Source organism: Dermacentor variabilis, chromosome 5 (genome assembly GCF_050947875.1).
Source record: "Dermacentor variabilis isolate Ectoservices chromosome 5, ASM5094787v1, whole genome shotgun sequence".
NCBI lineage: Eukaryota > Metazoa > Arthropoda > Arachnida > Ixodida > Ixodidae > Dermacentor > Dermacentor variabilis.
In genome coordinates this window covers 6643749-6669865 of record NC_134572.1, presented here as the reverse complement: position 1 = coordinate 6669865, position 26117 = coordinate 6643749, and the positions used below count along the sequence as shown (strand labels likewise).

At 47.7% G+C, this 26117-nt stretch overlaps 1 protein-coding gene and 1 pseudogene across 1 annotated transcript; both read right to left on the bottom strand.

Moving 5' to 3' along the window:
• Positions 1-210: 210 nt before the first annotated feature.
• LOC142582211 (uncharacterized) lies at positions 211-25880 on the bottom strand. Its single transcript, XM_075691632.1, has 2 exons — positions 25816-25880; positions 211-2769 (listed from the first exon to the last, which is right to left on the bottom strand). Exon 2 carries the CDS (start codon positions 2757-2759, stop codon positions 669-671), a length of 2091 nt encoding a protein of 696 aa, XP_075547747.1. The 5' UTR covers positions 2760-2769; positions 25816-25880; the 3' UTR covers positions 211-668.
• Positions 16037-16212, bottom strand: LOC142583823 (U2 spliceosomal RNA; annotated as a pseudogene).
• Positions 25881-26117: the final 237 nt, after the last annotated feature.

Sequence of the window (26117 nt, the reverse complement as noted above, 5' to 3'; positions counted from 1 at the left end):
TTTGATAAATTTTCCTTGTTGCGGATTCTCAACATGTTAATGTCTACAGGAATCGCAATTTTTATTGCACGAACCGGTTTCGTGTCACCCTTCTCATGTCACTACATGAGTTGCCAGCTGATAACCTCTTCGCAGCCGTCGCCGCCATAATATCATTACAAAGACGGCGCCGAATACAACACACGAAGAAGGGGACACGAGACAAGCACGTAGGCGCCATAATATGAAAAACTCAACTGTTTATTTCCATCAAAGTAAAAAAAAAGAGAAAAAGCCGCTCATGCATAGTTACGCTTGACAGATATGCATCCTCCGATTTCAACCGCAAGGCGTTCTTCCACCGCAGTCAAAAACGATATCGATGGAACCACCCAAGATGGAGCCATTTCGGAGGCGAAGGAACGAGTCACAGTGCTCTGCGGACGGTGGCAGACAACGCGCAATCGTGTAAGGGATCTCGATGTAAGTGCAGGGTACGATGACACGCGCGCAATCGAGGCATCCAACACGTTCGTCGTCCGAAGCACAAAACCCAGATGGAGAGAAGCGAGGGGACACGGTAACGAAGGATATGACAAAGCACTATTTGCAAGCCGTAGAGTTCTGCTATGAAAAATTTCGGTGCAGGAGTGATAACACTGGCCGTAGCACGAGGCCCTGAAAATGAGTCAGCGATGGTATACACTCGTTATTTCCATTTGCGTTGTCTTTTCCTCTTTGCATAGCACCCGGCTCACAATGTCCTTGCACTCGGCCGACGTCTTACCGGTAGCCTCGATAAGCGCACAGATCAGAGAGTCTCGGCCCGCGAGCGTACTGAATGCCTCCATGTCCACTGACATACCCCGAGCGTGTTTCACAGCTCGACTGAGGAGGCACCTGTTCCGCCACAGCAAGCTCCACAAATCTTGCACGTCTTCTTTATTTGGCACGGTGTCGAACGAGAAATCGGTGAGGACGTTGTTGCCTCTAATACCCTGAACGAATCTGGCCAAAGGTATGCCATGCATATAAAGGCTCCGAAACCTAATACAGTGAAGAGTGACGTTGGTATTTAGCACCGCCTTCAAAGCGTTGGCGACGCAGACGGTACCCAAACTACAAGAAAAACAAGCGTAGCATACAGTAGAATTTCGCGCCAAAGCATTCAGAATAACTCGCACGATGTTGTTGGCGCCGTTCAACTCGCGTATCTCTAGCTTCTTGAGCGCATTGGTCGAGACCAGTAACTTGGCAATGGCTTCTGCGAAGCCCTGCTCATCGGAGTGCATATTCCCAACGACTAGCTCGTTAAGAAAGGTTAAACTGGACGCAGTGGCGAAAAGGGCGCGAACACCGCCAATGGTTGCTTGGCGAGTCCAGCACAGCTTAATCGGTCGCGCCCTGGCGCGTAACGGGTGCTCCCTGCTCACACTGCTCAAGCAGCTGCTCATCCGTTCGAGTCCCCACGTGTTCCACGTCACTTCCAAGCGCCCGCAAAGCTTGTTGAAGTCGCAGACGTCCGCAGGCAGACACCATTCTTCGGGTAAGGCCACAATCCCCAAGCTAACCCTCTCGACGCACTCATTCAGCGAGAGAGCTCTAGCAAACGTTTCTACTGCGCGGTCGGTGAGTTGGCTCTGCTCCAACCACAGTGTCTTCAACGACCTGTTCACTGTTAGGGCTTCGGCCAATGCATGCGCGCCGAAATCTCCTACGCAGCTACCAGAGAAGTCCACTTCTTCCAAAGTCACGTTCTCGCGGAGCAACTCTGCGAACGCCATGGCAGCAGCGTCGCCGAGTTCGAGGCGTGTCAATTTCAGGACCCTAAGGTGCCGGTTCTCGGCGAACCTGTAGATGTGTTCAATTGTCACCGGAAAATCACCCAAGGCGGCGTCGCTGAGGCAGAGTTCTTCGAGGGTATCGTTGCGCGCCAAGCAAAGCAAGATTTCGCCCACGAGTTCCCCTGTCACCCCTGACAGCGATACGCTCCTCAGGGTAGTGTTTGCCTGCAGAAGGGACGGGATTTCAGGGAAGCTTCTTACTCTGCCGTTTACGGCAAGCGAAGCAAGTCCTGCGCATTTCCGCACGGCGCGTGAAAGCCTGTGGGCAACCTTCTTACCCTGTGGGCAGGTACCGAGGACCAAAGTACGCAGGCGGCCACTCTTCAGTACTGCTACGACGCCATCCACGGTTGCGTCGTTTAGAGTCACTCCAGACAGGTCCAGTACTTCCACATTGACCATGGACTCAAGCACAGACGTCAAAACTGGTTGTGCCTGTGTTCTCTTCGCCACGCTGCCTATGCGGAGCCTGAGACACACCACGCTGGATCCGCGTCGCAGTGCCCCAGCGACGACAGTTGGCGCACAAAGACAAAGGACTGTGTCGAGCTCCAGGTGAACCGTTCGCACACAGCGGTGGTAGCATAAGAGCCAGTACACAAGAAAAGCTGCGTCAGACAGTGCTGCATCAGGAAGCTCGGCTCTGCGTCTCGCCACTAAAGTGACCAGCGACAGTACACCCGGTTTGTCCTCGCGCAGTTCCAAAGAGGCATTCAGGAGCACGCTGTTAAGAGCGACCACATTCGATCCAATCCAGCAGTCCGGCAGATCGTCGCCTTCGGTCTTTCCGCAAGGCAGGAGCAGGTTAGCACCGCTGGCCTTCAACTTCGCCAGGAAACGGTGCAACACTGACAGTTTCCACTGCACGTCGAGGCAGGGGCTCGCTTCCGCGTACTTTCTTATCTCTGATTCCGGAATGGGACATCGTGCGGCCATTGTAGATGCACTGCAAATAGAAAGGAAAAATTGCGATGAGGACACGTTTCCGAGTGTTATAATTTTAGCCGAGATAATGTAATGGCTACATTCCAATTATCTTCTATTTCACGCTTCTCGAGTAGTCCGAGTAGCGCTCCGCATGTACACCCATGAACAAAAGTATACTGACCAGGGATTGCGCGATAAAACTAATTTTTTCCTGTGTCTGTGAATGCAACTTGAAAGTAAAAATTGCAGTCCAAACTTGGCATTGCGAATTTTCTAATGCACTCGTCAGTTTCCGTTTATGCGTGTTAACTACGAGGAAATCCTGTTTTTTCGGCGACCCTGTGGTACGTATACCTTTGCTCACGGGTGCACGCTATCACCCCGATCGATCTGTAAGCAAGAGTGTGCGACTACTCCAAATTTCAAACAATGAATTCGAAGACCGAATAATATAGTATCCTATTCGATACGGCCTTCGAATAAATACGAATATTTTTCGAATATTCCACAACGTCAATTGCCTGCCATTAAACATAAAATTGGAGCAATAGCTTGATAAATTTCATGGGAACTTACGTAGTGGATCGGGCTACGTAGTTCAGAGAGCCAGACTTTACCGTTTATACAGTGATCAGTCGCGCTCTCTGAAGAGTCCTAAGCATGCGAAATATAATTTATTAGTTCCTAACGCTCAATTTGTGCTGTTAATAAACAACGCTTCATAACGTGTCATGTAATGACAGAAACTTCCTAACGTTATGAATACTATAGGATGTCGACATTTTATATTGATTTTGAAAACGGTTGTTCATTATTCCAAGATATTTGATTTTACTCATCTTTGAGAGTCTATTCGATTTGGTCTAAATTACCATTCGTATACTCCTAGTCGTAAGCGCTAAAACAAAGTGCTAAAAGGATCGAGCAAAAATAATCTTTACACCAGTCTTGCTCATTTTCGGTTTCTCTTAAACCACAGCCGTTCGCGAACGCGCATGAAGACATTCAGGCATTCCATTATTCGTCAAAGGACAATGATGCACCTTTAATACACAGAATCAAAGGAATACAAAACCGAACCGAACACAGCTCCGTGGACATAGGAGGCACGGCACAGCACACCTCTGTGGGAAGGGGCTCTCCTGTGTTCTCGGCATGTCACTTGCAATAGCAAATCTTTTTTCAGTCATTCATATTATATATTACATATTTACAAAATTAAATATCCAGCCCACTCAAGCACCGAAGCTTTAGCGCGGGATTGAGAAGCTCACTCGCCCTGAGTGAAAGAAAAAGTTACGCAAGTCACGTATCACGTATAAAAAGTTTCTCGATTGTTTGGCATCTTGTCTGGTCCGGTATAGCTATCCATATCGGAAGCAACAGGACCCCGACCCAAGAGCTGACGTTGTCAGCAGCGGCAGCCGTTGTCGTCCTGTCTCGCCGACAGCGCATGCGCGGCTCGCGCGCTGAGGCAAAACCACCCCTCAGCCCTCAGCGACGCGAAGTGCGTTTGGCTGCACAAAAAAAAAAGAAAGGCGAAGCGAACGCACAGTGAATGTTACGCTCGATCGCCTCGGATGAAGGGCAGCGTTTTTAGAGCGCAACTCTTAAGCGCCCGTTCCTGCGTTGAGCGCCGGCGTGCCTCGGCGTCGTGCCTCGGCGTCGTGCCTCGGCGTAACCGAGCGAACGATCACAGCGAAAGATGAAAGGCAACGCGGAGGGCAGCGGGAGTTGAAAAGAAGAGATCACGAGGAGGAAAGTGGAGGAAGGGGCTGCAGTGAAAGCATGACGCGGAAAGCGGAGGAGGAGAGTATGGCGAAAGGGTGAGTAACGTAGAGTGCCGCACGAGACTACGAGATGGCGCCATAGCATTCGTAATCTGATCGTATGCGAAACGCGAATTGTGTAGTACTTTCTGGAAGTCATGTGACTACACTGGAACCTTCGACGAGTCATGTACAATAGCCGACGCAGTTGACCCGCAGATCAGATTTTCGACGATCGCCGACTCTGCTCACCGCTATGGTTGTGCTTGAGAGCTACTTGTTTAGCAACGCTTCGCTCCGTTTGCAACGTGCCGCGCGAGACAGATTGTCCGCGTCAACCAATATACACTCTAAGAAAAGTTTACACCCTTTGAGTCGTATCTTGCAACACAACAATAAACGTCACCTGTCTTGTCCGCATTGCCTTTCTTTAACGCTGCGAGCCCGGTACTTCCCAGTAACGAACGGCATGCGCGTTATCAACATGACATAGCATTCCTGGCAGGAAAGTAGCGGGCGCGGCGTTTTCAAGAAAGGAAACGCAAGCAAGGCAGATGACGATTATTGTTGTGTGGTAGATGTACACCCCAAAGGGTGCAAACTTCTTTAGAGTGTATCGCGAAATGAAACACGTATTGACCCTTTTCGTGGAGCAGTTTGTTCAAGAGAAACGAGATGGCACTTTCGGCGGCGCACCGCATGTCGCCTCAGCGACAGCGCACGAATACGAAACCGTTACCGCTTCCACCTTGCTTCTGTGCGTTCAGCTGTCGGAAATGCAACTGGGTTTTCGCTAACGCACTGTGCTCCATTCATGCGAGATCGAATCATGTGGATTGAAGACGTGTGCAGTAGTTGGCTGCAAAAATAGTGACTGGCATATTAATGAATGGAATGAACCTGCGTAGCCAAGTTTTCGGACCGTTGCTGCAACTGTCCGTACGTGTTACCGGCACTTCGAGATGTACGGCTTTCTTCGAGGATACAGAAATTTGCTCATTCACCAGCGTTGTATTGCTAACCTTCAAAGAAAGTGCTTCGGCCCCGGAACGTCGGCAAGAGTGACTACCGCTCGTTAAACAACTACAAAGAGAGTAGCGCCGCTTCCTGTCATAGCACGTTTCGCGCACAGTGTCTACACCCACCTACGCGAACTGGCGCGGAATCTTACGCCCACTCTGTCGCCAACATGTCAACAAGTTAATGGGCGCACACTTGAATATATGCGTACAATATACGCAAAATAGAGAGCTTTAGAATAGGGGCCCAAGTAGTTTAGGGCCCCGAAGAGCTTTGTAGGTGTTAGCGTTGGGGCACGCAGGAGTGAAGATTTGCGGATAGCGTCTTGCGCTGACAGCGGCACTACGGCGTCAAACAAAAGCTATTATCAATAATTAAATAAAATATACCATTTTGTGATAAGAATAGTACTTTTGACTTTCGTGCATTCGCGTTTAATTACAATTTAGAGGTTATTCTGTAAGCAGCAAACAATTAGTTGCCCTTAGTTTTGAGCAACCAACTTTACGTGCCTTCACCAGCCAAGCTAAGCCGTGTTAGGCCTACGAGCCATAAAATCCACAATCGAATTCGAAATCAGCGGCGTCTAATGCATCAATCATCATAACACACGCTAGTTGAGAGAAAGCAATAACCGCAGTCACTTCTCCTAGCTCGTGAACGTCACGCGTTACCACAAATCGAACCCAGTTTGGTGCTAGGTCAGAGCCGTCGCTTTGATGGGTGCCACTATGTTTGTTTACGCAAATCTTTTGGGGCAATTTTTGAGGCTCCCCGCTAAATCAGTGAAATAGCGTGCCCAACGCAAAACCTAAATACAGTTTGCGTCTCGCGCATGCGCAGTGGCTTTGACGCTTTTTCTTTGGGTCCCCTATTCTAAAACCCTCTAATGACGGACTACAGCGATAGCGCAAGAACGGTCGAGGCTGAATGTTTCGTGACGGCCCACAAGAGTAAGCGAGTTAAATACATATTTGCCACAATGTATTACAATGTACAATGTTTCAAGCCTTGCGCGAAGCAAGAACAAATCTATTGAAACTGAGCACAACCGCGAGCAATTAGGCAGAAATAATCAGATAGTGCCCGCACCAAGGAAACTTACTGAATCAGAAACGTGACAAGCCGCAGCTTCAAAATATTTGCCAAGAACGAAGAGCAAAACACACTAATCCTGGTTCAATTCATGAGCGGTAAGTTTGAATAGCTTGGAATACATGTTTAGCCTCGATTTTAAAACAAGCATCATATACGCTGCTCGCACGGTATTTACATGGCTTAATCAGCAATTTGCGTGTTCTCTGAAGCTGTGGCCAAAGCTTCGTCAAGTCCAACCAGTCACCGTCTACGATATCTCCCGAAACAGAGGTTTGCTAAGCCGCACTGGCGTCACACACACCCATTGTAAACGCGGAGGCAACCGGGAGGCAGTCGAGGTATCAGCGACAGACTCGTCACCACGCGATCAAACACGGCAGCGCCCACGGGATCGCCGCGAAAAGGGTCGATAGAGCTGCGCTCAAATTTTGCATTAGGAAGTATCGTGAATATCGTCAGTGAATTTTTTTTTCATCCACTGCAAGCATGAGCATAGTACGACCGCATTATAAGCACCCTAGCGTTATTGCTGAGATGTTGTGCCTATGCACAGGTCTGAGCGGAACGGAGAGTGAACATCAAGCTAACGCTGTATACTGTAGGGCTATTTTTTTTTTACCTACACCGGCTACACGAGTGATAGCCAGTCGCCTTTTTCTTTCTTTTTTACTTGGTGTAGAAAAGTGTAGCTCCACCCACCTAAACGAAGCCTTTTATAGCTGTAGTGTAGCATGAAAGCTACTTTCTACAGTGCGATTTCGATGAGTGTAGGCAGCAGACAACAAAACATCAGGCTGGCGTTGCGAACGCTTGGCGCCATTTTGTCTGATACCATCGGCGCTGATATAGCGACGATAGTGAATGTTCGCTGCAAAGGTGTAGCGAAGTGCCAGCGTGACCATGTGTCACTAAGGAAGGTGAGCTAATTTTCTAAGACAAAATTAACTTTTGGGTGAATTGCGCGAAGACGGGACAAGGAAGGAAACAAGCACGAGCGCAGACTAGCAACATATGATTTACTTGAAAATACACAGAGCGTATATACTGACGCGAATGCGCACGTGGTTAGTCGATGGATGAGTGTACATCTGTTAACCAAGGTAGTCAAGCTCCTTATCTGTCTGATCGATTGATGGGATGCGGACGCAAGTGTCCCTTCGGTGGATTGCGTGGGCCTCAAGTTTCTCACGTGTGAGGCGACTCTTGTATGTCTTCAATATGGTCATCATCATCGTCATCAGCCTGGTTACGCCCATTGCAGGGCAAAGGCCTCTCCCATAGTTCTCCAACTACCCCGGTCATATACTAATTGTGGCCATGTTGTCCCTGCAAACTTCTTAATCTCATCCGCCCACCTAACTTTCTGCCGCCCTCTGCTACGCTTCCCTTCCCTTGGAATCCAGTCCGTAACCCTTAATGACCATCGATTATCTTCCCTCCTCATTACATGTCCTGCCCATGCCTATTTCTTTTTCTTGATTTCAATTAAGATATTATTATTTCGCGTTTGTTCCCTCAGCCAATCTGCTCTTTTCTTATCCCTTAACGTTACACCCATCATTCTTCTTTCCATAGCTCGTTGCGTCGTCCTCAATTTAAGTAGAACCCTTTTCGTAAGCCTCCAGGTTTCTGCCCCGTACGTGAGTACTGGTAAGACACAGCTGTTGTACACTTTTCTCTTGAAGGATAATGGCAACCTGCTGTTCGTGATCTGAGAACGCTTGCCAAACGTACCCCAGCCCATTCTTATTCTTCTGATTATGTCAGTCTCATGATCCGGATCAGCGGCCACTATATTTTTATTTATTTATTTTGTGACACTGTCAATCCCATCAGGGATTTTTACAGGAGTGGGTTAGAATGGTCTGTAGACATTGTAGTACAAGCATTTACATAAGAATACAAAACGGTACTTAGTAAGTGTAGAGTTTCATGGACCTATGTTAACAGCAATAAGTATGGCAAAAACATAACGCACAAAGAGCTTATTTCAATTACATATGATGTTTTGCAAAGAGACAAAAAGGAAGAAAAGGAGGATAAGCATATGGTTATACAATGGATAGCATCATACATCATTTCACATCACACATTTCCAAAAACATTTGGTAATTAATACACAAATAAAGACAATGTTGATAACATCATGTAGTTGTGATTGACAGTACTGTTGGGCCAACAAATTCAACAAATTTGTCAACAGTAGGTTGTGCGACTACCGTCTGGGCTAAAGCATTTCAATCGCGAACAGCTCGCGGGAAGAACGAAAAGCTGAATGTATTGTTAGTGGAAGAATACTCTTGGAGTGTAAGGTGATGCTTGTGACGGGTTTCTCTGGATGTGTTATAGGAAATATAGGTGTTAAAATCCACATGAACCTTATTATGCAGGATGAGATACAAAAATTTGAGTCGGTACAGCATCGCACGACTGCTTAGTGTGTGAAGGCCGATCTCGGATAGCATCTGAGTAGGCGAGTCGGTGCGCTGAAATCGGTTACAGATAAACTGCGTGGCTTTTCGATGGACAGCCTCAAGAGTAGCGACTTGATTTTGGGCGAAGGGAAACCACGCCACGTTCGCATATTCTAAGACAGGACGTATGATTGTAACATAGGCCAAGAGCTTGGCTTCCTTCGTAGAGTATCGCAGGGCCCGTTTTAAAAAAACAAGCTTTCGCATCGATTTGCTTGCTACGTGCTCTACATGAGCCGACCATCCTAAGTCTCATGATATGATAACGCCCAGGTACTTGTACTGAGTGACAGTGTTAAGTATAGTATTATCACAGCCGTATGAAAAAGTTAGCTTGGATTTCTTTTTTGTTACCGACATTGAAATTGTTTTATTGAAGTTCATGGCCATTTGCCAGTTTTCACACCATTGGACTATCAAGGAAAAATCCTTGTTAAGACTAATTTGGTCTTGCCGGTTTAACTTCTCTATACAGGACGCAATCGTCTGCAAATAACCTAACCCGCCGTGGTTGCTCACTGGCTATGGTGTTCGGCTGCTGAGCACGAGGTCGCGGGATCGAATCCCGGCCACGGCGGCCGCATTTCGATAGGGACGAAATGCGAAAACATCCGTGTACTGATATTTAGGTGCACGTTAAAGAACCCCAGGGGGTCGAAATTTCCGAAGCCCTCCCCTACGGCGTGCCTCATAATTAGAAAGTGGTTTTGGCATGTACAACCCCATACTTTCTTCTTTCTGCAAATAACCTAATTTTGGATTCAATCTGATTAGTTATGTCATTTATGAAGAAAAGAAACAGGATAGGGGCCAAAACGGAACCCTGGGGTACACCAGAAAGTACTCGTACAGTTTCAGAAGCGTGGGATCCTAACTGAACAAACTGGGGGCGGTCAGATAAGTAACTGCTAATCCAACGAAAAATTGGCCCATCTCCTAGTATATGTTTAAGCTTTAGAAGTATTTTAGCATGGCAGACACGATCAAAGGCCTTTGAGAAGTCTAGATAAATTACATCTATTTGTTTCTGGTCGTTAATTGCTTTGGCGAAATCGTGTAGTATCTCAACGAGTTGCGTAACGGTAGGCAGACAAGTCCTGAGGGCATGTTGGCATGGATGGAGCACATTGTTTGCCTCAATGAACTGTGTAACGCATTTTAAGATAATATGTTCCAAGATTTTACAGCATGTGCATGTGAGAGAAATAGGCCTATAGTTTTACTGACAAGAAATATTGCCCGATTTGTATACGGGCACGTTATTTTAGCAATTTTCCATTCTGCTGGGATACATTGTTCGGAGATAGATTTATTGTAAATGAGGCATAAGTATTTGCTTACAGGCTCGGCATAACGGTTCAGGAAACAGTTCGGGATTCCGTCAGGACCGTTGCACTTTTTATAGTCTAAATTTCCGCAACATTTTATTTCTAAGTTTTAAATGAATTACGTAAGTAGATGCCCTAAGTACTTGCCCTAAGTAGATGTATTCCCTTACCACTTCCAATGCCTCGCTACCTATCGTAAAAGGCTGTTCCCTTCCCGAGACTGTTAAACATTACTTTAGTTTTTTGCAGATTAATTTTTGGACCCACCCTTCTGCTTTGCCTCTCCAGGTCAGTGAGCATGCATTGCAATTGGTCCCCTGAGTTACTAAGCAAGGCAATATCATCAGCGAATCGCAAGTTACTAAGGTATTCGCCATTAACTCTTATCCCCAATTTTTCCCAATCCAGGTCTCTGAATACCTCCTGTAACTTTTGGGCGCGTGGAGGAGTGTTCACTGTGCCCAACGTGCCATAAAATCACTTTTGAACTTTTTAAGTGAGACTGGTTTAGACGATCGCCTCTAGAAGCTGTCAGACGTGCAGTCAGTGCGAAATGTGTTTGCGCAATAACTTTTTGTGACAAGATTACTTTTTGTATGGACAAGATTACTCTTACGTGTATTGCGTCTACAGTGCGCATCCGCATATTGGACAACGTGTATATAATATCTCATTGTACCATAACATAATCACCCGCCACCTACCTTTCCCTGTATTTCCCACTTCCCCTTTCCCCAGTGAGGAGTAGCAGGCTAGAGACACGCTCTCCAGGCCGACCTCTCCTCCTTTCTCATCATTAAAATCTACTCTTCCTTCTCCTGTAAACACGCTGTGAATAGCATTGGAGAAGTCGTATCTCCCTGCCTGAAGCCTTTCTTTATTGGGATTTTGTTGTTCGTTATGAATGACTACGGTGGCTGTGGAGCCGCCATAGATATCTTTCAGTATTTTTACATACGGGTCATCTACTCCCCGATTCCGTAATGCTTCCATAACTGCTGAGGTTTCGACTGAATCAAACGCTTTCTCGTAATCAATGAAAGCTGCATATAAGGGTTGGCTATATTCCGCACATTTCTCTATCACATGACTGATAGTGTGAATATGGTCTATTGTTGAGTAGCCTTTACGGAATCCTGCCTGGTCCTTTGGTTGACAGAAGTCTAAAGTGTTCCTGATTCTATTTGCAATTACCTTAGTAAATACTTTGTAGGCAATGGACAGTAAGCTGATCGGTCTATAATTTTTAGTCTTTGGCGTCCCATTTGTTATGGATTAGGAATATGTTAGCGTTCTTCCAAGATTCCGGTACGCTTTAAGTCATGAGGCATTGCGTATACAGGGTGGCCAGCCTTTCTAGAACAATCTGCCCCCCATCCTTCAACAAATCTGCTGTTACATGATCCTCACCAGCTGCCTTCCCCTTTGCATAGCTCTCAAGGCTTTCTTTACTTCTTCCGGCGTCACTTGTGGGATTTCGTTCCTCTAGATTATTCTCTCTTCCGTTATCATCGTGGGTGCCACTGGTACTGTATAAATCTTTATAGAACTCCTCAGCCACATGGACTATCTCATCCATATTAGTAATGATATTGCCGGCTTTGTCTCTTAACGCATACACCTGATTCTTGCAAATTTCTAGTTCTTCTTCACTGTCTTTTTTTTTTTTTGGGAGGGGGGGGGACTTCCTCCGTTCCTGAGAGCATGTTCAATTCTATCCATATTATACTTCCTTATGTCAGCTGTCTTACGCTTGTTGATTAGCTTCGAAAGTTCTGCCAGTTCTATTCTAGCTGTCGGGTTAGAAGCTTTCATACATTGGCGTTTCTTGATTAGATCTTTCGTCTCCTGCGATAGCTTACTGGTATTCTGTCTAATGGAGTCACCACCGACTTCTATTTCACACTCGTTAATGATGCCCATAAGATTGTCGTTCATTGTTTCAACACTAAGGTCCTCATCCTCAATTAAAGCCGAATACCGGTTCTGTAGCTTGACCTGAAATTCCTCTATTTTCCGTCTCACCGCTAACTCATTGATCGGCTTCTTATGTACCAGTTTCTTCCGTTCCTTCCGCAAGTCTAGGCTAATTCGAGTTCTTACCATCCGATGGTCACTGCAGCGCACCTTGCCGAGCACGTCCACATCTTGTATGATGCCAGGGTTAGCGCAGAGTATAAAGTCTATTTCATTTCTAGTCTCGTCATTCGGGCTCTTCCACGTCCACGTTCGTCTATCCCGCTTGCGGAAGAAGGTATTCATTATCCGCATATCATTCTGTTCTGCAAGGTCTACTAATAACTCTCCCCTGTTATTCCTAGTGCCTATGCCATATTACCCCACTGACTTGTCTCCAGCCTGCATCTTGCCTACCCTGGCATTGAAGTCGCCCATCAGTATAGTGTATTTTGTTTTGACTCTACCCATGGCTTTACATCCTTGGCCGGCTCTGAGCGGGCATGAATGCTCTCTGCGGCGGTCATTACCACAAAGCCCCGCCTGACCGATATACGAGAGACCACATGACAGATGGACGTTTCACACAACATGGCTGCCACAATCCGCGAATTTTTTTTACATGTTTTTTGTACACCTTTGGGTCGTCGCATTGTCTCGGTTGCCCAGCCAGGATTAACGTTCGTTGGGCGCCGAGAAAAGAACACGCGCTCCGGCCCTTCCAACGATTTTCTCGATGCGATGTGAAATCTTGTGAATCTGGCATGACAGCCGTCTTCCGCTTGTCATTGGTGATAGGGCGCACTGTTGGTCCAGTATGCTTTCTTGTACAAGCTCCTCGGCAATGCTGCGCACCAAGATTCCGGGAAGCTTGCTGATCGTAGCCGGCAAACTTGCGACTTGAAACTGTTCCCCGTTTGACGCACATATGACCTTTTTATGAGCTCTGTGTACGTTCAAAGAAATAACATGTTGATAGTCTGCGCTCATGTTTGCTTCCATCCTTGTCCCGTCTTCGCGCAGTTCGCCCAAAAGTTAAGACGCACCAAAAGCCCAGCTAAAAACTCTTCAAGAAAAAAAAAATCATATTATACTCACGGATGTACAGGCTGTTTCAGATTCCGCGCGGTATTATACGCATTGAGAAGTTGTCTTCGTGCACTGTGCATTCACGATGTATTTATGTGCAGTTTCTGTAGATTTGTTAATGAAAGGAAACTCGTACATTAGCATTTATTTTCAGGCAAGTGCATATACGCAGCAATTAAGTGCGAAGTCAGGCGCTTTCCTTGTGCTGATGCAGAAGAGGACACTCACCCTTCTCTGATTGGCTACATAAAGCCAAGCCAGCCAAGTGCAGCCGACGACATCGTAGCCTCTGTCCGGCATTACACTCATGTACACGATCATGCACGAAGTGTAAGTAAAAAATATTTAAATAGCCCTAATATTTCGCCGGACGCCGACGGTTTACCTTCGGCTTCATCTTGAGCAGAATCGAGCTGCGACGTCTGCAACGCCACTGGCGGTGCTCCTCGTCACGCCCCCAGCGTCAGCTTTCGCATTTAAAAAATCCGCGGATACCTAATCACGTTTTATGAGTTGTGAATGCGAAAGTATTAATGTCCAATTGAACGGCGCTGAGCGGTCCTTCGAATTATGAACTTCTCAAGGGCAAGCGAGCACGCTGAGACGCTTGGCCAGCTCAGCCCAGTACACTCGGCTTCTGAGCGTGGGGTCGTATTAGAAACTCACCGCCGCCAACGTTTTAACAGCGGAGCTGTTTAAGCTTTCGTTCCGCCGTGGAGCGTTACCAGAAAACTCAGCCCAGCTGTGCTCCGTAAATCCCCTTAAACTTCGTAAAGTAGTGCCACGTTTTGAAGAATGCCGCCTCCTCCTCGCGCGCTCTGCGCCGCGTCGCTATTGGCCTAATAGCATCACGTGGGAACTCGCGCCGTGCATCAGCGCCACTTTTGCTCGAGAAGCGTCTACGGAATGGCAAGGAGCACATGCTGGCGCCGTTGCTACGCTCGAGCAGGGTAGGCGGCACCACGGTCGAGGATAGAGCGTAAAGGAGAGGAGAAGCGAGGAGGAGTGAAGGTGGAGGAGGAGAGTGTCGCTCCTTTACGAAGTTTAAGGGATTTTAGTGCACCGTCTCGCGTTGCCTAGCAACCATCTGCGAGAGCACCGACGTAACCTCCTCGCAACACACGCGCGTAGGGCGGAGTCGTGGTGTCTCAGGCGAGTGACACATGCAAACAGCCGGCGCGGCGACACACCTTTCGCCTCCTATATTCCGTGCGTACGTGCTGCTACCATGGCAAAACCGAAGGAAGTCCGGACGCCTGAAGCGGCTTACCAGGAAGAGTGCCATACTGACAAGCGAGAAACGATGCGTCGCCACTGAGCTGATCCGGAACACTGCGCCGAAGCTGCGGCAGAGAAGAGGACACGCCGAGTAGAGGATTCCGAGTTTCAGTCCAGGGAACGCGAGAGTCGGTGCCTGAACACTGGACGTCGCCGAGAAAGCGATCCTAGCCTGCGACTGCTCGAAAACTTCCAGCGTCAAGCCTGCCGAGATAACGACTTACCAAAACCTAGCATAACCTAGCAAAACATACAAACTACTTAGGCAAGCCACGTAAAAGCTAGGTGATCACAAGCTCCGCTGTTGACTCCAGCCTTGCACGACTAGCGCAAGCTGCGTACGTTTTTTTTTTCTTTTTCCTTTCCAATTTGTTCTGTTTACGCGAATTTATTTATAGCGATTACCGAGGCGCAGTAGAACGCAAGCGAGATCTCGTGCGGATGAGACAGGCTTCCGAGAGCGAAGGTGTCGCGGCGATATGCCCCCTCCTCTCACGCAACACCTGGAGCGCGCTATCCAGGTGTTCCCTTTCGCTCGCTCTGCTCCGTCGAGGCACGCTCGTGATGTGGCGTCGAAGCCAATGGGAATTTTGGTGCCGTTTTACAGCGCAGCTGTACATGGCTAGGTTCTGCAAAAAAAAAAAATGACTCGCCATCCCGACCCTGCGAAAGTGGATGGCCAGCGAAGCTGTTAGAAAACCACCCAAGTGCCCTCGTGGGGATATGAATGCTTTATTCTTCCTAGTTTTAGCACGACACCGTTGTTGAACATTAGGATTTCGCACTCTTTGACGCTCATCGTATTCACGCTGCTCTTCGGGAGTCTTAACTTTGCGTGGTCTACCCATAGCGGTCTTGCAATGAACTGAATGAGTTGCTAGGCAGGTCTCCCTTTTATATACGAAGTTTGGTAACGTCACTCCCTGATTCGTATGCTGCTGTTGCGCCTTTCCACTGAAACAGCTTGTTTAACCGTAACCTTTACCGGGAAACACACGCGGGGAGAAGGAACATGCAGGCCTCGCATTGTTCAGAGGCGCCTTGTCACCCATCATGCGGTTTTGACGCTTGTTTTGTGCTTTTCTTTATTGAAATAAATCAGCTGTGTGTTGTATGGCTGATTCTAAAGGAGATATGCAGTATATATGCAGTTTTTTCGGTACATTCTTTTTCCTTTGCTGACGGACACGAAAAATACAGATCAACTAGAGGCTAACAGCTACTCTGTAAAACTTGTGTGCGCCTGTCGAGCGGTGTAATGAAGAGTTTCTCCCCGTCCGTGGGCCGATCCCGAAGATAGTCCAATACCGAGCCGACCAGCGGCGGAGGTGAAGCAGGCTTTAAGCACTCCGTCAATTTGTAAAAATAGGTTTAATATACTTTAGGTCCAAATACAACCTGTATCAGATATTAAGCTGATACGAACAGATACCACTGTATAAAAAGAAATTGCGGACAACTTTCTGTGGCAATTAAGGGAAAGCTACGATGGCAAAGTGCGCACAAGTGAGAGCGCTTCTGAAAATAGTCCCGTGTTTTCATTCACGTTCGTCTAAGCTGCGCAAGAGAAAACAAACACCTTATTAGTAACGGTTCTATAAGATAAAACACACAACTAAATGTAAAAGTTTACTTATTTTGCGGTTTTTTCCTTCCGTATCTGGGCAAACTCGAAACCGTCGCACGTGCAGCTGCGTCGATTCAGCGTCTGTTCCGAGCATGCAACCAGAAGCACTGTCAAACGCTGGCGGACTACTTGGCGCCCTAACACAGGTGCAGCGGCCACGCGCCCGTAGCTTTCCCTTCATTACCATAGAAAGTTGTCCGTGAGTATTGGCCTCGAGCTCCACCACTGGAAAAGCTGGCGCCACCGTCGGCGTGACGTGCTATTAGGGATCACGTGGAAATACCGGCCGCGTCGGCTGCTTCTGGAGCGCCGAAGCGAGCTGAAAACGAGAGTTTATATTCCTTCGTGCGCTGCGGTCCTCATTTAGTGGCGAGATTTTCCCGCTTCGAGTGTCTCCTTTACAACGCTTGAGAGCACTACAATAGGTAGTGGCTGCCTTTGAAGGCGCGCAACATGGTAGGCTACTGTTCGGTGCCGCAGTGCCGGACGTACGTAACGGAGCCCGCTGTCAACCTTATTCACACGTGGCCGCAGGACAAGAAGCTGCGTGAATCTTGCCTCGCGAAGCATAAAACCGGCAAACAGCCATCGGCTATAACTCGGGTATGCAGCAAGCACAGACGCGAGGAAGATTTCTGCTACGGCGCCGGGTCTGCGATGTTCCTAAAACGCTCACTGAGACGCTCGCCCGAGTCCGCTGCCCGACTAATGTCATGACGGTTTGTTCTATGAACTTGTCGATACTACAGATACTGGCAAGTTCACTGGAGTGGAAAGGGAGCGGTAAGAAGCACATAAAAAAGCATGGCATATGGTCATGTTTGTGTTATGAATTAATACACTGGATTACAAAAATGAAGCAGCGGGAAATCGCACGCTGAGAACACCGACAAACATACAGTGCGACGCAACTCGAGAAATAAAAATTGGAGGCTTATCAAGGTTAAGCCCAGTGGATGCTTCGCATCCACTGGGCTTAACCTTAGCGTATCCTTAGCGTTTGGAGGCATCTTGACCGCATACACGCCCGGCGCAAAGACGCCGGCGCGGTTGCGGGCACAGAGACTGACGCGACGGCGGGCGCGCGCCGCTTCATCCCTGGCGTGACGTCACATATCACGTGATGCAGCGATGGTGGCGCCGCCGCCGCGTCGAGCGCGACGGCGCGAACCGAAGCGTGGAGGCCTCCGCCGGGCGACGTCCGACGGCGCGATATGAGGCCCCATCTGCAGCCGGTGTGACGTCATCACGTGACGTTACATCATGTGATCTCACTTCAGAGTCAATGGTGGCCACCGCCGGGAGGCGACCGACGGCGCGATATGAGGCCCCATCTGCAGCCGGCGTGACGTCATCACGTGACGTCATGTCACGTGACCTACTTGAAGGTCACTTGAAGGTCAATTGTGGCCACCGCCGGGCGTCGCGCGAAGGCCCGAAACCTACGTTAATATGCTTCGCATAATATTGAAACATCCAAGAATTTAGAAGAAAAAGGAAAGATTGAATCGTTGCGACGGCACATCATAGTCTCCGTAGGCGTCGAAGTCTCTACAATGAAATTATTTTTGAACAGCTTTGATAGCGCCCACGCAACAATGGTTGCTTGTATACTGTCAAATGCTCATATTCTGCGGCTCAAAGCTTATGGCACGGTGCGAAAACGCTCACGCGTCGAAAACGAAACAGTGCGCGGACAAGCATGCAGACGCGCAGTCGGTCGCTGCGAACCTGTGCGATCGCTGCATTGAGGCTTCATTCTATTACGCTCCATCTAGTTATACAAACACTATAAGAACATATTTCACATAGTTTGCTCTCAGCGTTTACCTATCTTTCACGCAAGAAGCCGGTTCGGGAGACTCCATCGCGGTGACCGCGCGCAGTGGCGTTCACTGTACGTATTCGGTAATGAGATAACGTCTGTAAATGATTCTGTGCTTTCAGTTTGCCCAAGATTATTATTTAGACAGTAAAAAATTTCTCTCGTTTCTAAAGTACTTACAGAAATTTCCGGGAGAGCTCGCGGGTAGTGTTGGCTCGGTGAGGCAGTGTATGCCCTCGGAGTGCCGTGAGGCGCGTGTCTTTTCTATATACGTGCCGGGATCAGTTAGTAAAAGGCGTCGTGCCGCATTCTGCAACAATACATGAGCGCCTTATCATCTTCCCAGGCTCAACATCGTCCATTTATGTGCATACGGCGCTTGACGCAGTGGAATGGCACCGAATTTTTTTCGCTTGTACAGACGACAGACGCCGGCTTTGTCCCTCAATGAGCCATTTGTCGTTTTCGCATCAAGACATGGCGGCCGCCTATAGGCTCTGGTCAATACCATCAAGCCCAAATATGACGACCTTCATCGCTACCGCTAGCCAAAGTTTCGCTGCTGCCCTATAATTGTCGTGCGACTGCATGCTTCCTGCAAGTTCAGCCATCGACGTTTGTGAAACAAGAAATAGCTGTTGATCGAATGCGCCGGTATATCTTCACTCCGTGTGGAGTGCTTTGGTTCATTTAGAAGAGTTATGAATTGGGCTAGTTGGTGTGTGTTCATTTTTCTTTCGCTAAATGCTATAAGACGCCACAGGCACGAAACGAACACTGGATTTGAAATGGACACGCGGTGACACAAGCTAGGGCTCTGCTGTGTCACATTATTGACAGTTTTAGTAGGGCGTTTGCTTACGCTCCGCTCCGCACACGTTTCACGCGCGCCGGTGGATGCTTAGAGTGCATTGATTTCCCTTATCTAACAAGTGCGTCTCCCAGAGGCGACGTGCTCTCAGCTTGGCCGTCAAATGATTACGGAAGCAGCTCGACGCACCCTGACGCTCCGCTAAATCGCGTTCGTAGCGGAACGCAAGAAGCGTTCTACGATCCGCTGCCGCTACGTGCGTTGTGCGCACGCGCATCAATGTTCTCTGTATAGCGTTTTGCTGAGCGGCTGTGTGCAAACTGGTATGATGCGCCGGTCTAAGCGGAGCGGACCGTAAACGCTTCGATAAAAACTGTCATCATCATCACCACCATCATCATATTTTCTGTTCACTGCAGGACGAAGGCCTCTCCCTGCGATCTTCAATTACCCCTGTCCTGCGCCAACCGATTCCAACTAGCGCCCGCGAATTTGCTAATTTCATGGCGCCACCTAGTCTTATGCCGCCCTCGACTATTTCCCTTCTCTTGGTACCCATTCTGTAACCCCAATGGTCCAACGGTTATCATACCTGCGCATTACACAACCTGCACAGCTCCATTTTTTTCCTCTTATTGTTCATTAATGTTCATTAATACCTCAATATCGGCTATACCTGTTTGCTCTGCGATTCAAACCGCTCTCTTTCTGTCTCTTAACGTTATGCCTAGCATTCTTCGTTTCATCACTTTTCGCGCGATCCTTAACTTGGTCTCAAGTTTCTTCGTCAATCTCCAAGTCTCTGCTCCATATGTCAGCACCGGTGAAGTGCACTGATTGTACACCTTCCTTTTCGATGGTAATGGTAAGCTTCCAGTCAGGAGCTGGCAATGTCTGCCGTATGCGATCCAACCCATTTTTATTCTTTGAATTTCCTTCTCATGATCAGGGTTCCCTGTGATTAGTTGACCTAGGTAAACGTACTCCTTCACAGACTCTAGAGGCTGACTGGCGATCCTGAACTCTTGTTCTCTTTAACGGCTATTCATCATTATCTTTGTCTTCTGCATATTAATCTTCAATCCCACTCTTACACTCTCTCTGTTAAGGTCTTCAATCATTTGTTGCAACTCGTCTGCAGTGTTGCTGAATAGAACAATGTCATCGGCAAACCGAACGTTGCTGAGATATTCGCCGTCGATCCTTACTGCTAAGCCTTCCCAGCTTAAAAGCTTGAATATTTTTTCCAAACACGCAGTGAATAGCCTTGGAGAGGTTGTGTCTCCCTGTCTGACACCTTTCTTTATAGGTATACCTTTCTACTTCTTTTTGTGTAGAATTAAGGTAGCTGTGGAATTTCTGTAGATATTTCCCAGGGTATTTACGTAAGCGGTCTGTACTCCTTGGTTGCGTAATGCCTCTGTGACTGCTGGTATCTCTACTCAATCAAATGTCTTTTCGTAATATATGAAAGCCATATAGAGAGGCTTATTGTACTCTGCGGATTTCTCAATTGCCTGACTAATGACATGGATGTGATCCATTGTAAGGTATCTCTTCCTGAAGCCAGCCCCCTTCCCTTGGCTGACTAAAGTCCAGTGTTGCGCTTGTTCTATTGGATATTATTTTGGTAAATATATTACATAATACTGCGAGTAAGTTAATGGGCCTATAATTTTTCAATTTTTTAACGTCTCCATTTTTGTGGATTAGTATAATGTTTGCATTCTTCCAGTTTTCTAGGACCCTTGCAGTTGGCAGACACTTCGTATGAAGAGTCGCCAGTTTTCCAAGCATTATGTATCCTCCATATTTGATTAAATCAACTTGTTATTCCATCTTCTCCTGCCGCTCTTCCTCGTTTCGTGTCTTTCAAGGCCCTTCTGTCCTCATTGCTAGTTGTAGGAGGAGTTTCTGTATCCTGTTCATTACTGTTTCTAATGGAGGTATCCCGACTCTGGGTATTGTACAGGTCAGCATAGAATTCTTCCGCTTCTTTTACTATATCTTTGAGATTGCTGATGATATTACCCTGCTTATCTTTCAGTGCATACATCTTGGTTTGTCCTATGCCAAGTTTCTTTCTCACTGATCTTAAACTGCGTCCATTTTTTATGGCTTCTTCAGTCTTTCTCATGTTATAGTTTCGAATATCACTCATTTTTGCCTTCTTGATCAGTTTTGAGAGTTTTGAAAATTCTATCGTATCTCTTGAGTTGGACAGTTTCATTCTTTGTTGTTTGTTTATTAGGTCCTTTGTCACTTGGGACAGCTTGCCTACTGGTTGCCTTGGTGCCTTGCCTCCCACTTCAATTGCTGACTCTGAAGCCAACCTAGTTACGGTTTCATTCATTAGCTCTATGTTATCTTCATCTCTCTGTTCTAAGGCTGCATATTTGTTTGCAAGCACCAGCCTGAATTTGTCTGATTTTACCCTTACTGCCTTTAGGTTGACCTGTTTCTTCTTGACCAATTTTACTCTTTCTCGCTTCAAATTGAGGTAAATCCTACCTCTCATGAACCTATGATCACTCCACTTTACCCTACGTATCACTTCTACATACTGCACTATGCTGGGGTTGGCGGAAGTTATGAAATTAATATCATTTCTTGTTTCACTATTAGGGCTTTTGCAGGTCCACTTTCCGTTGCTACGCCACCTGAAAAAGGTGTTCATTATGCGAAGCTTATTCCTTTCTGCGAATTCCACCAGCATCCCTCCTCTAGCGTTCCTAGAAGCGACGCCGTAGTTTCCAATTGCTTGTTCCCCACTTTTGCATTGAAGTCGCCCATTACTACAGTATACTGAGTTTGCACTTTTCTCATCGCTAATTCAACGTCTTCATAAGACTGATCTACTTCATCATCATCGCGACTGGATGTTGGAGCGTAGGCTTGTACTACCTTCAATCTATGCTTCTTATTAAGTTGGATTACGACTATTGCTGCCCTCTCATTAATGCTGTAGAATTCGTAAATGTTGCGCGCTATGCCCTTATGGACTAGGAATCCTACCCCGTACTGCTGATCTCGGATACCTCTATAGCAGAGGACATGGCCGTTAATCAGCAATGTATAAGCCTCACCAATTCTAATCTCACTAAGGCCGATAGTTCCTCAAAGAGTTCTGCTAAGCTAGCCTCACTCGACAGTGTTCGGCTGTTAAAGGTTGATAGGGTCAGTTTCCATTGAAAATTGATGTACTGTAATAAAAACACTTTGGTTCGAAGTGGCCTTATTTGTTCTTTCGCGACGGGTGTTCCAAAGCAACACACAAAGCCAACATGAAACAGAGATGCACCTGCTGTAATACTGCTCACCAAATAAATATGGAGAAAGAAGCGGATTTGAAAAGGTGTTCGAAACTCGTGCGCTTTCGTGAAGGCTATCACAACGTTGGCTGTGACGGCCGGCGCGAGCCGATATAGTTCTACAGCCGATAGCCAACACTCAAACCAAATTAGTAGGAAATGGAGACATTACAGAATGAGCTCGCGAATGAGTCTGCATCTAGGACCTAAGTGCGCCTTGTAAGTAGCCCGCATGGTAGCCCGGCAGTGGCTCGCATGGTGGTTCCTTACCGTTTAGAACAATCCCGGTTGTGAATGACGATGCGACTGCTCAGCCAAAAAAAGAAAAAAATGGGGGGGGGGGGGACTCTTTGAATACAGTATCACAGGGATGCGAGACTACAGAACGTTGCCAGCATGGCACGACCATTTCCGCTATACTTCATGGAATAAAGAACCAAGTGTATACTTCACGAAAAGACCAGCAACACAACTGCGGCGCAAAATAGCTACGCAGTGCTTGCGAGATGGTCAAGTTTCGGTTTTCGATTGCATGCGCCAAACTCGCCAACGAAATGGTTTGGATCCAACCTGAAACAAAAGAACGCGTCATTATTTTGTCTTGATTGACAATACTCCTGGTTTTGTGTTACTCGACACTGCCCTTACCGGCCTCTCTCTGAATCACTGTTTTTAGATTCTCTGAAGAAACTGGATACTGGGATGCCTGAAAAATAACATACACTCTTATGCTATAGAGGCTAGAAGGTTACCTTTCTAACCTCTATACTTGTGCTTGCCGAGAGACGTAACAGCTATTGTGTACTGGAATAGGGTAGTGTCTCGTCCGGCGGCGAAAACGTGCCTCTTTTTGCGATGACGGCCCAATGACGGCCGGGTGTGCTGGAGCACGGATGGATGCTATGAGCTTCCCCTATGAATCGGGGCGGTGGGTTGCGCCACCAAGCTTTTGCTATTATGCTGCTCAATGACCGCCTAGGTCAAACAATAAAAAAGAAAAAGCGCGCCGGTCTACTGCAGCACCACCTGTCGCTGCAGCTTGGAGTCGTTGCTGTAAAGAGAGAAATAAATGGTGCAACACAGGGCCTCCGGGATTGGCAGTTACGGTGGTCGCGGAGGTCATGCGTGTACGTGCGGAGCTCGCTGATTGCTTGTTGTCGTTTTTTCTGCCGCGTTTGCACGCTCTTTATGTGCACGGTAAGAGCTGCATTCTAGAAGACAGTTTTAGTATAGCGTAAAGCAGCAAACGCAAAGAGTTAGCGTTGGCGTTGCGTGCACCACACTGCGCATGCGCTATACGTAAACGCTGCTGGAGCTCTTACGTACGTACGCTAGTACTCTCTATTATTTCTGTGTGTACGTGCGTTTCTTCTGTGAAACCTGGCAACTGCCTTTCTGGCTGATGCAACATGAAAGGAATCCCATGAAACCCACCAGGCACAGTGCAGGTACTCCTTCCGGGCTTCTTATCGTCGTGTGATTCGAAATAATAATAAAAAATCAACACATGCGTGCTTACCGAATGGAACGAGTAGACGTGTGTTTGTTTGTCTTCTGCAACCGAAACATTGAGCAGACGATCAGGAACACTGCATGATCTGTGGTTGGAAACGTGCAAGCTTAGATGCCGTTTTAATATATCCGAACAGTTTGATGTGTTTATTTTTTTTTTAATTACGTTAATTTCAATGGTTTTGAGAGCGTTTTAGTTCATAAATGCAGAAAGTTTTGCACATGTTTCAATTTCGCGCGCTAGGCACGCCGGTCGATCGCAGCGTCCTACTGGTGGCGTCATCGCAGAAGCGTCCCCTGTTCTGTTATTTTGCTGTACGGACGATACACTGCCCCATTTCAGTACGCCACACGTTTCATACGTAACAGCGGCAGGGTTGCCACGTTTGGCGATTTCTCGCCAAATTGGCCACTTTTACAAGCTCCTGGCAATTGAAAATTGTGCTTGGTGGCTTGACTACTTTCTGGCTACTTTTCGCGGTGGTAAATCGAACTTTTCCCGACGGCTCCCTCAAAGCAACAGCCCCAAACGCCGCATCTTGAAAGCCATGCTCTTGTGTCTTGCAAGCTCCGAAAGCAAATTCGGTAGCTGAGAATGTATCATATCCCCCGTATGGTCAGTGGGCCTATTCGACTTATTCTGGGCTTTCCAGGACATGAGCACATAGGCGCGAGATAAACGTTTTGGCCAGTCCGGGACGTGTGTTTCTATTTACGCCCAAGCCCAGTGCTCGACCGCTGCGCTACCATGCGCCGTTCGCGTGCACCACGTTTCTAGATACTTTAGGTACTTTTTCCCCAAAGCGACACTGCGAGCGCCCTACATCTTTGTACGTACTTGGCGAGGCTGGGGCGATGTTATGCCAGGGTATGGTGGCTTAGCCAGGGCACAGTAGGTCGTGGCAGGGCGTATACAATCTGCTCGCCCAGCCGTCGCTAAGAAAAAATAGGTTTTTCAAAACACGCCGCCTAGGCTATTTCGAAATAAGAATTGCGCGCAGAAGCTGAAGTAACACTGGACGAAATTTTTCAGACTGGGATAAGGGGATAAAGGGATGTGATAAGAAGTTTGTCGTGGTGTGCGAGGCGCTTCGATCGACAAAAATGGGATAATCTTGGGGCATGGGGGGGTTCTCGCACCATGAGCCGCATCATCGCTGCGCTCAAGCGTCCTTTCCTTCTTGACATCACTACTATCTCTCTTCCAGCCGAAATAGCAAGGCGCTGCCGCTACGCGCGACCCATATTAAACTATCGCGCGACGTCCAGGAAAAAAAAAAAATAATATCACGCAGGAACTCCTGTGGGAGTTAGACTAAGTATGCGTAAGCATTATGCCCCTTGCTCATCTCCACGCAGTTCAGTGTCATTACTAAGGTTGTGAAACTTGATTAGGCCAGTACTAACGACAGCTGAGTGGCGACGCGAACTGGTGCCAACGGCGGCGCAAGGAGCGACGCAAGCAAAGTAGTGCAGGTTCCTCCGTGCTGCAGGTAGACGCACCAGGTGCGCTGATGACGTTCCGAACATTATAAGCTGTTATCGCTTTTTAGCGCGTCTTATCCATCCGCGCCGAACCACAACTGAACCGTGAACGTACTCAGGCGGCGGCTTCTTATAGCACTGCCGCGCGGGCCGCAGCTTGAAAGTGATCTGCGATGCCCACAAAGAGTGCCGACTGCTCATAGCTTCGCGCGCAGTGTTCTCGCCGCTTACGGGTTGAAGAAACGCGAGCGCCTGTAACTTGAAAGCGATCTGCGAAAGTGGCAGAGTGAGGGGTTTGCCGAGAGCACCGTCAGCACTGTGTTTTCGCATCGTTGGCGTTGAAGCGGGCAGCGCAAAGCCAAATTCGCTCGCTGCTGCGGACGCTATCTCGAAAGCGGTCGTCTTATTACGGGACGGACGAAGGAACGGTTTTCCAGTTGGGTCAGCATACAAACGCTTACGTATTCAAAACTGAAACTTACCTACACTGCCTAAACTCTGCGAATGCAGGCTGGCCCGAGTATCCTGCGCGCCCAGGCACAGCCAGGGACGCTAAACCAAATATACCTAGAAGGATCTAGGGCGCGTGCCGTGGCGCTTCAGCGAAAAAGTAGCAAGGGGCTTTAAAAGTACCTAGAAATGTGGTACCCGCGGGCGGCGCATGGCGGCGCAGTGGTAAAGCACTGGGCTTGGGTATGGTGGCTATAGCTTGGGTGTAAATAGAAACCACGGTGTAAAGAATACTACGCGATAATATTCTTACACCGTGATGGAAACGCGCGTC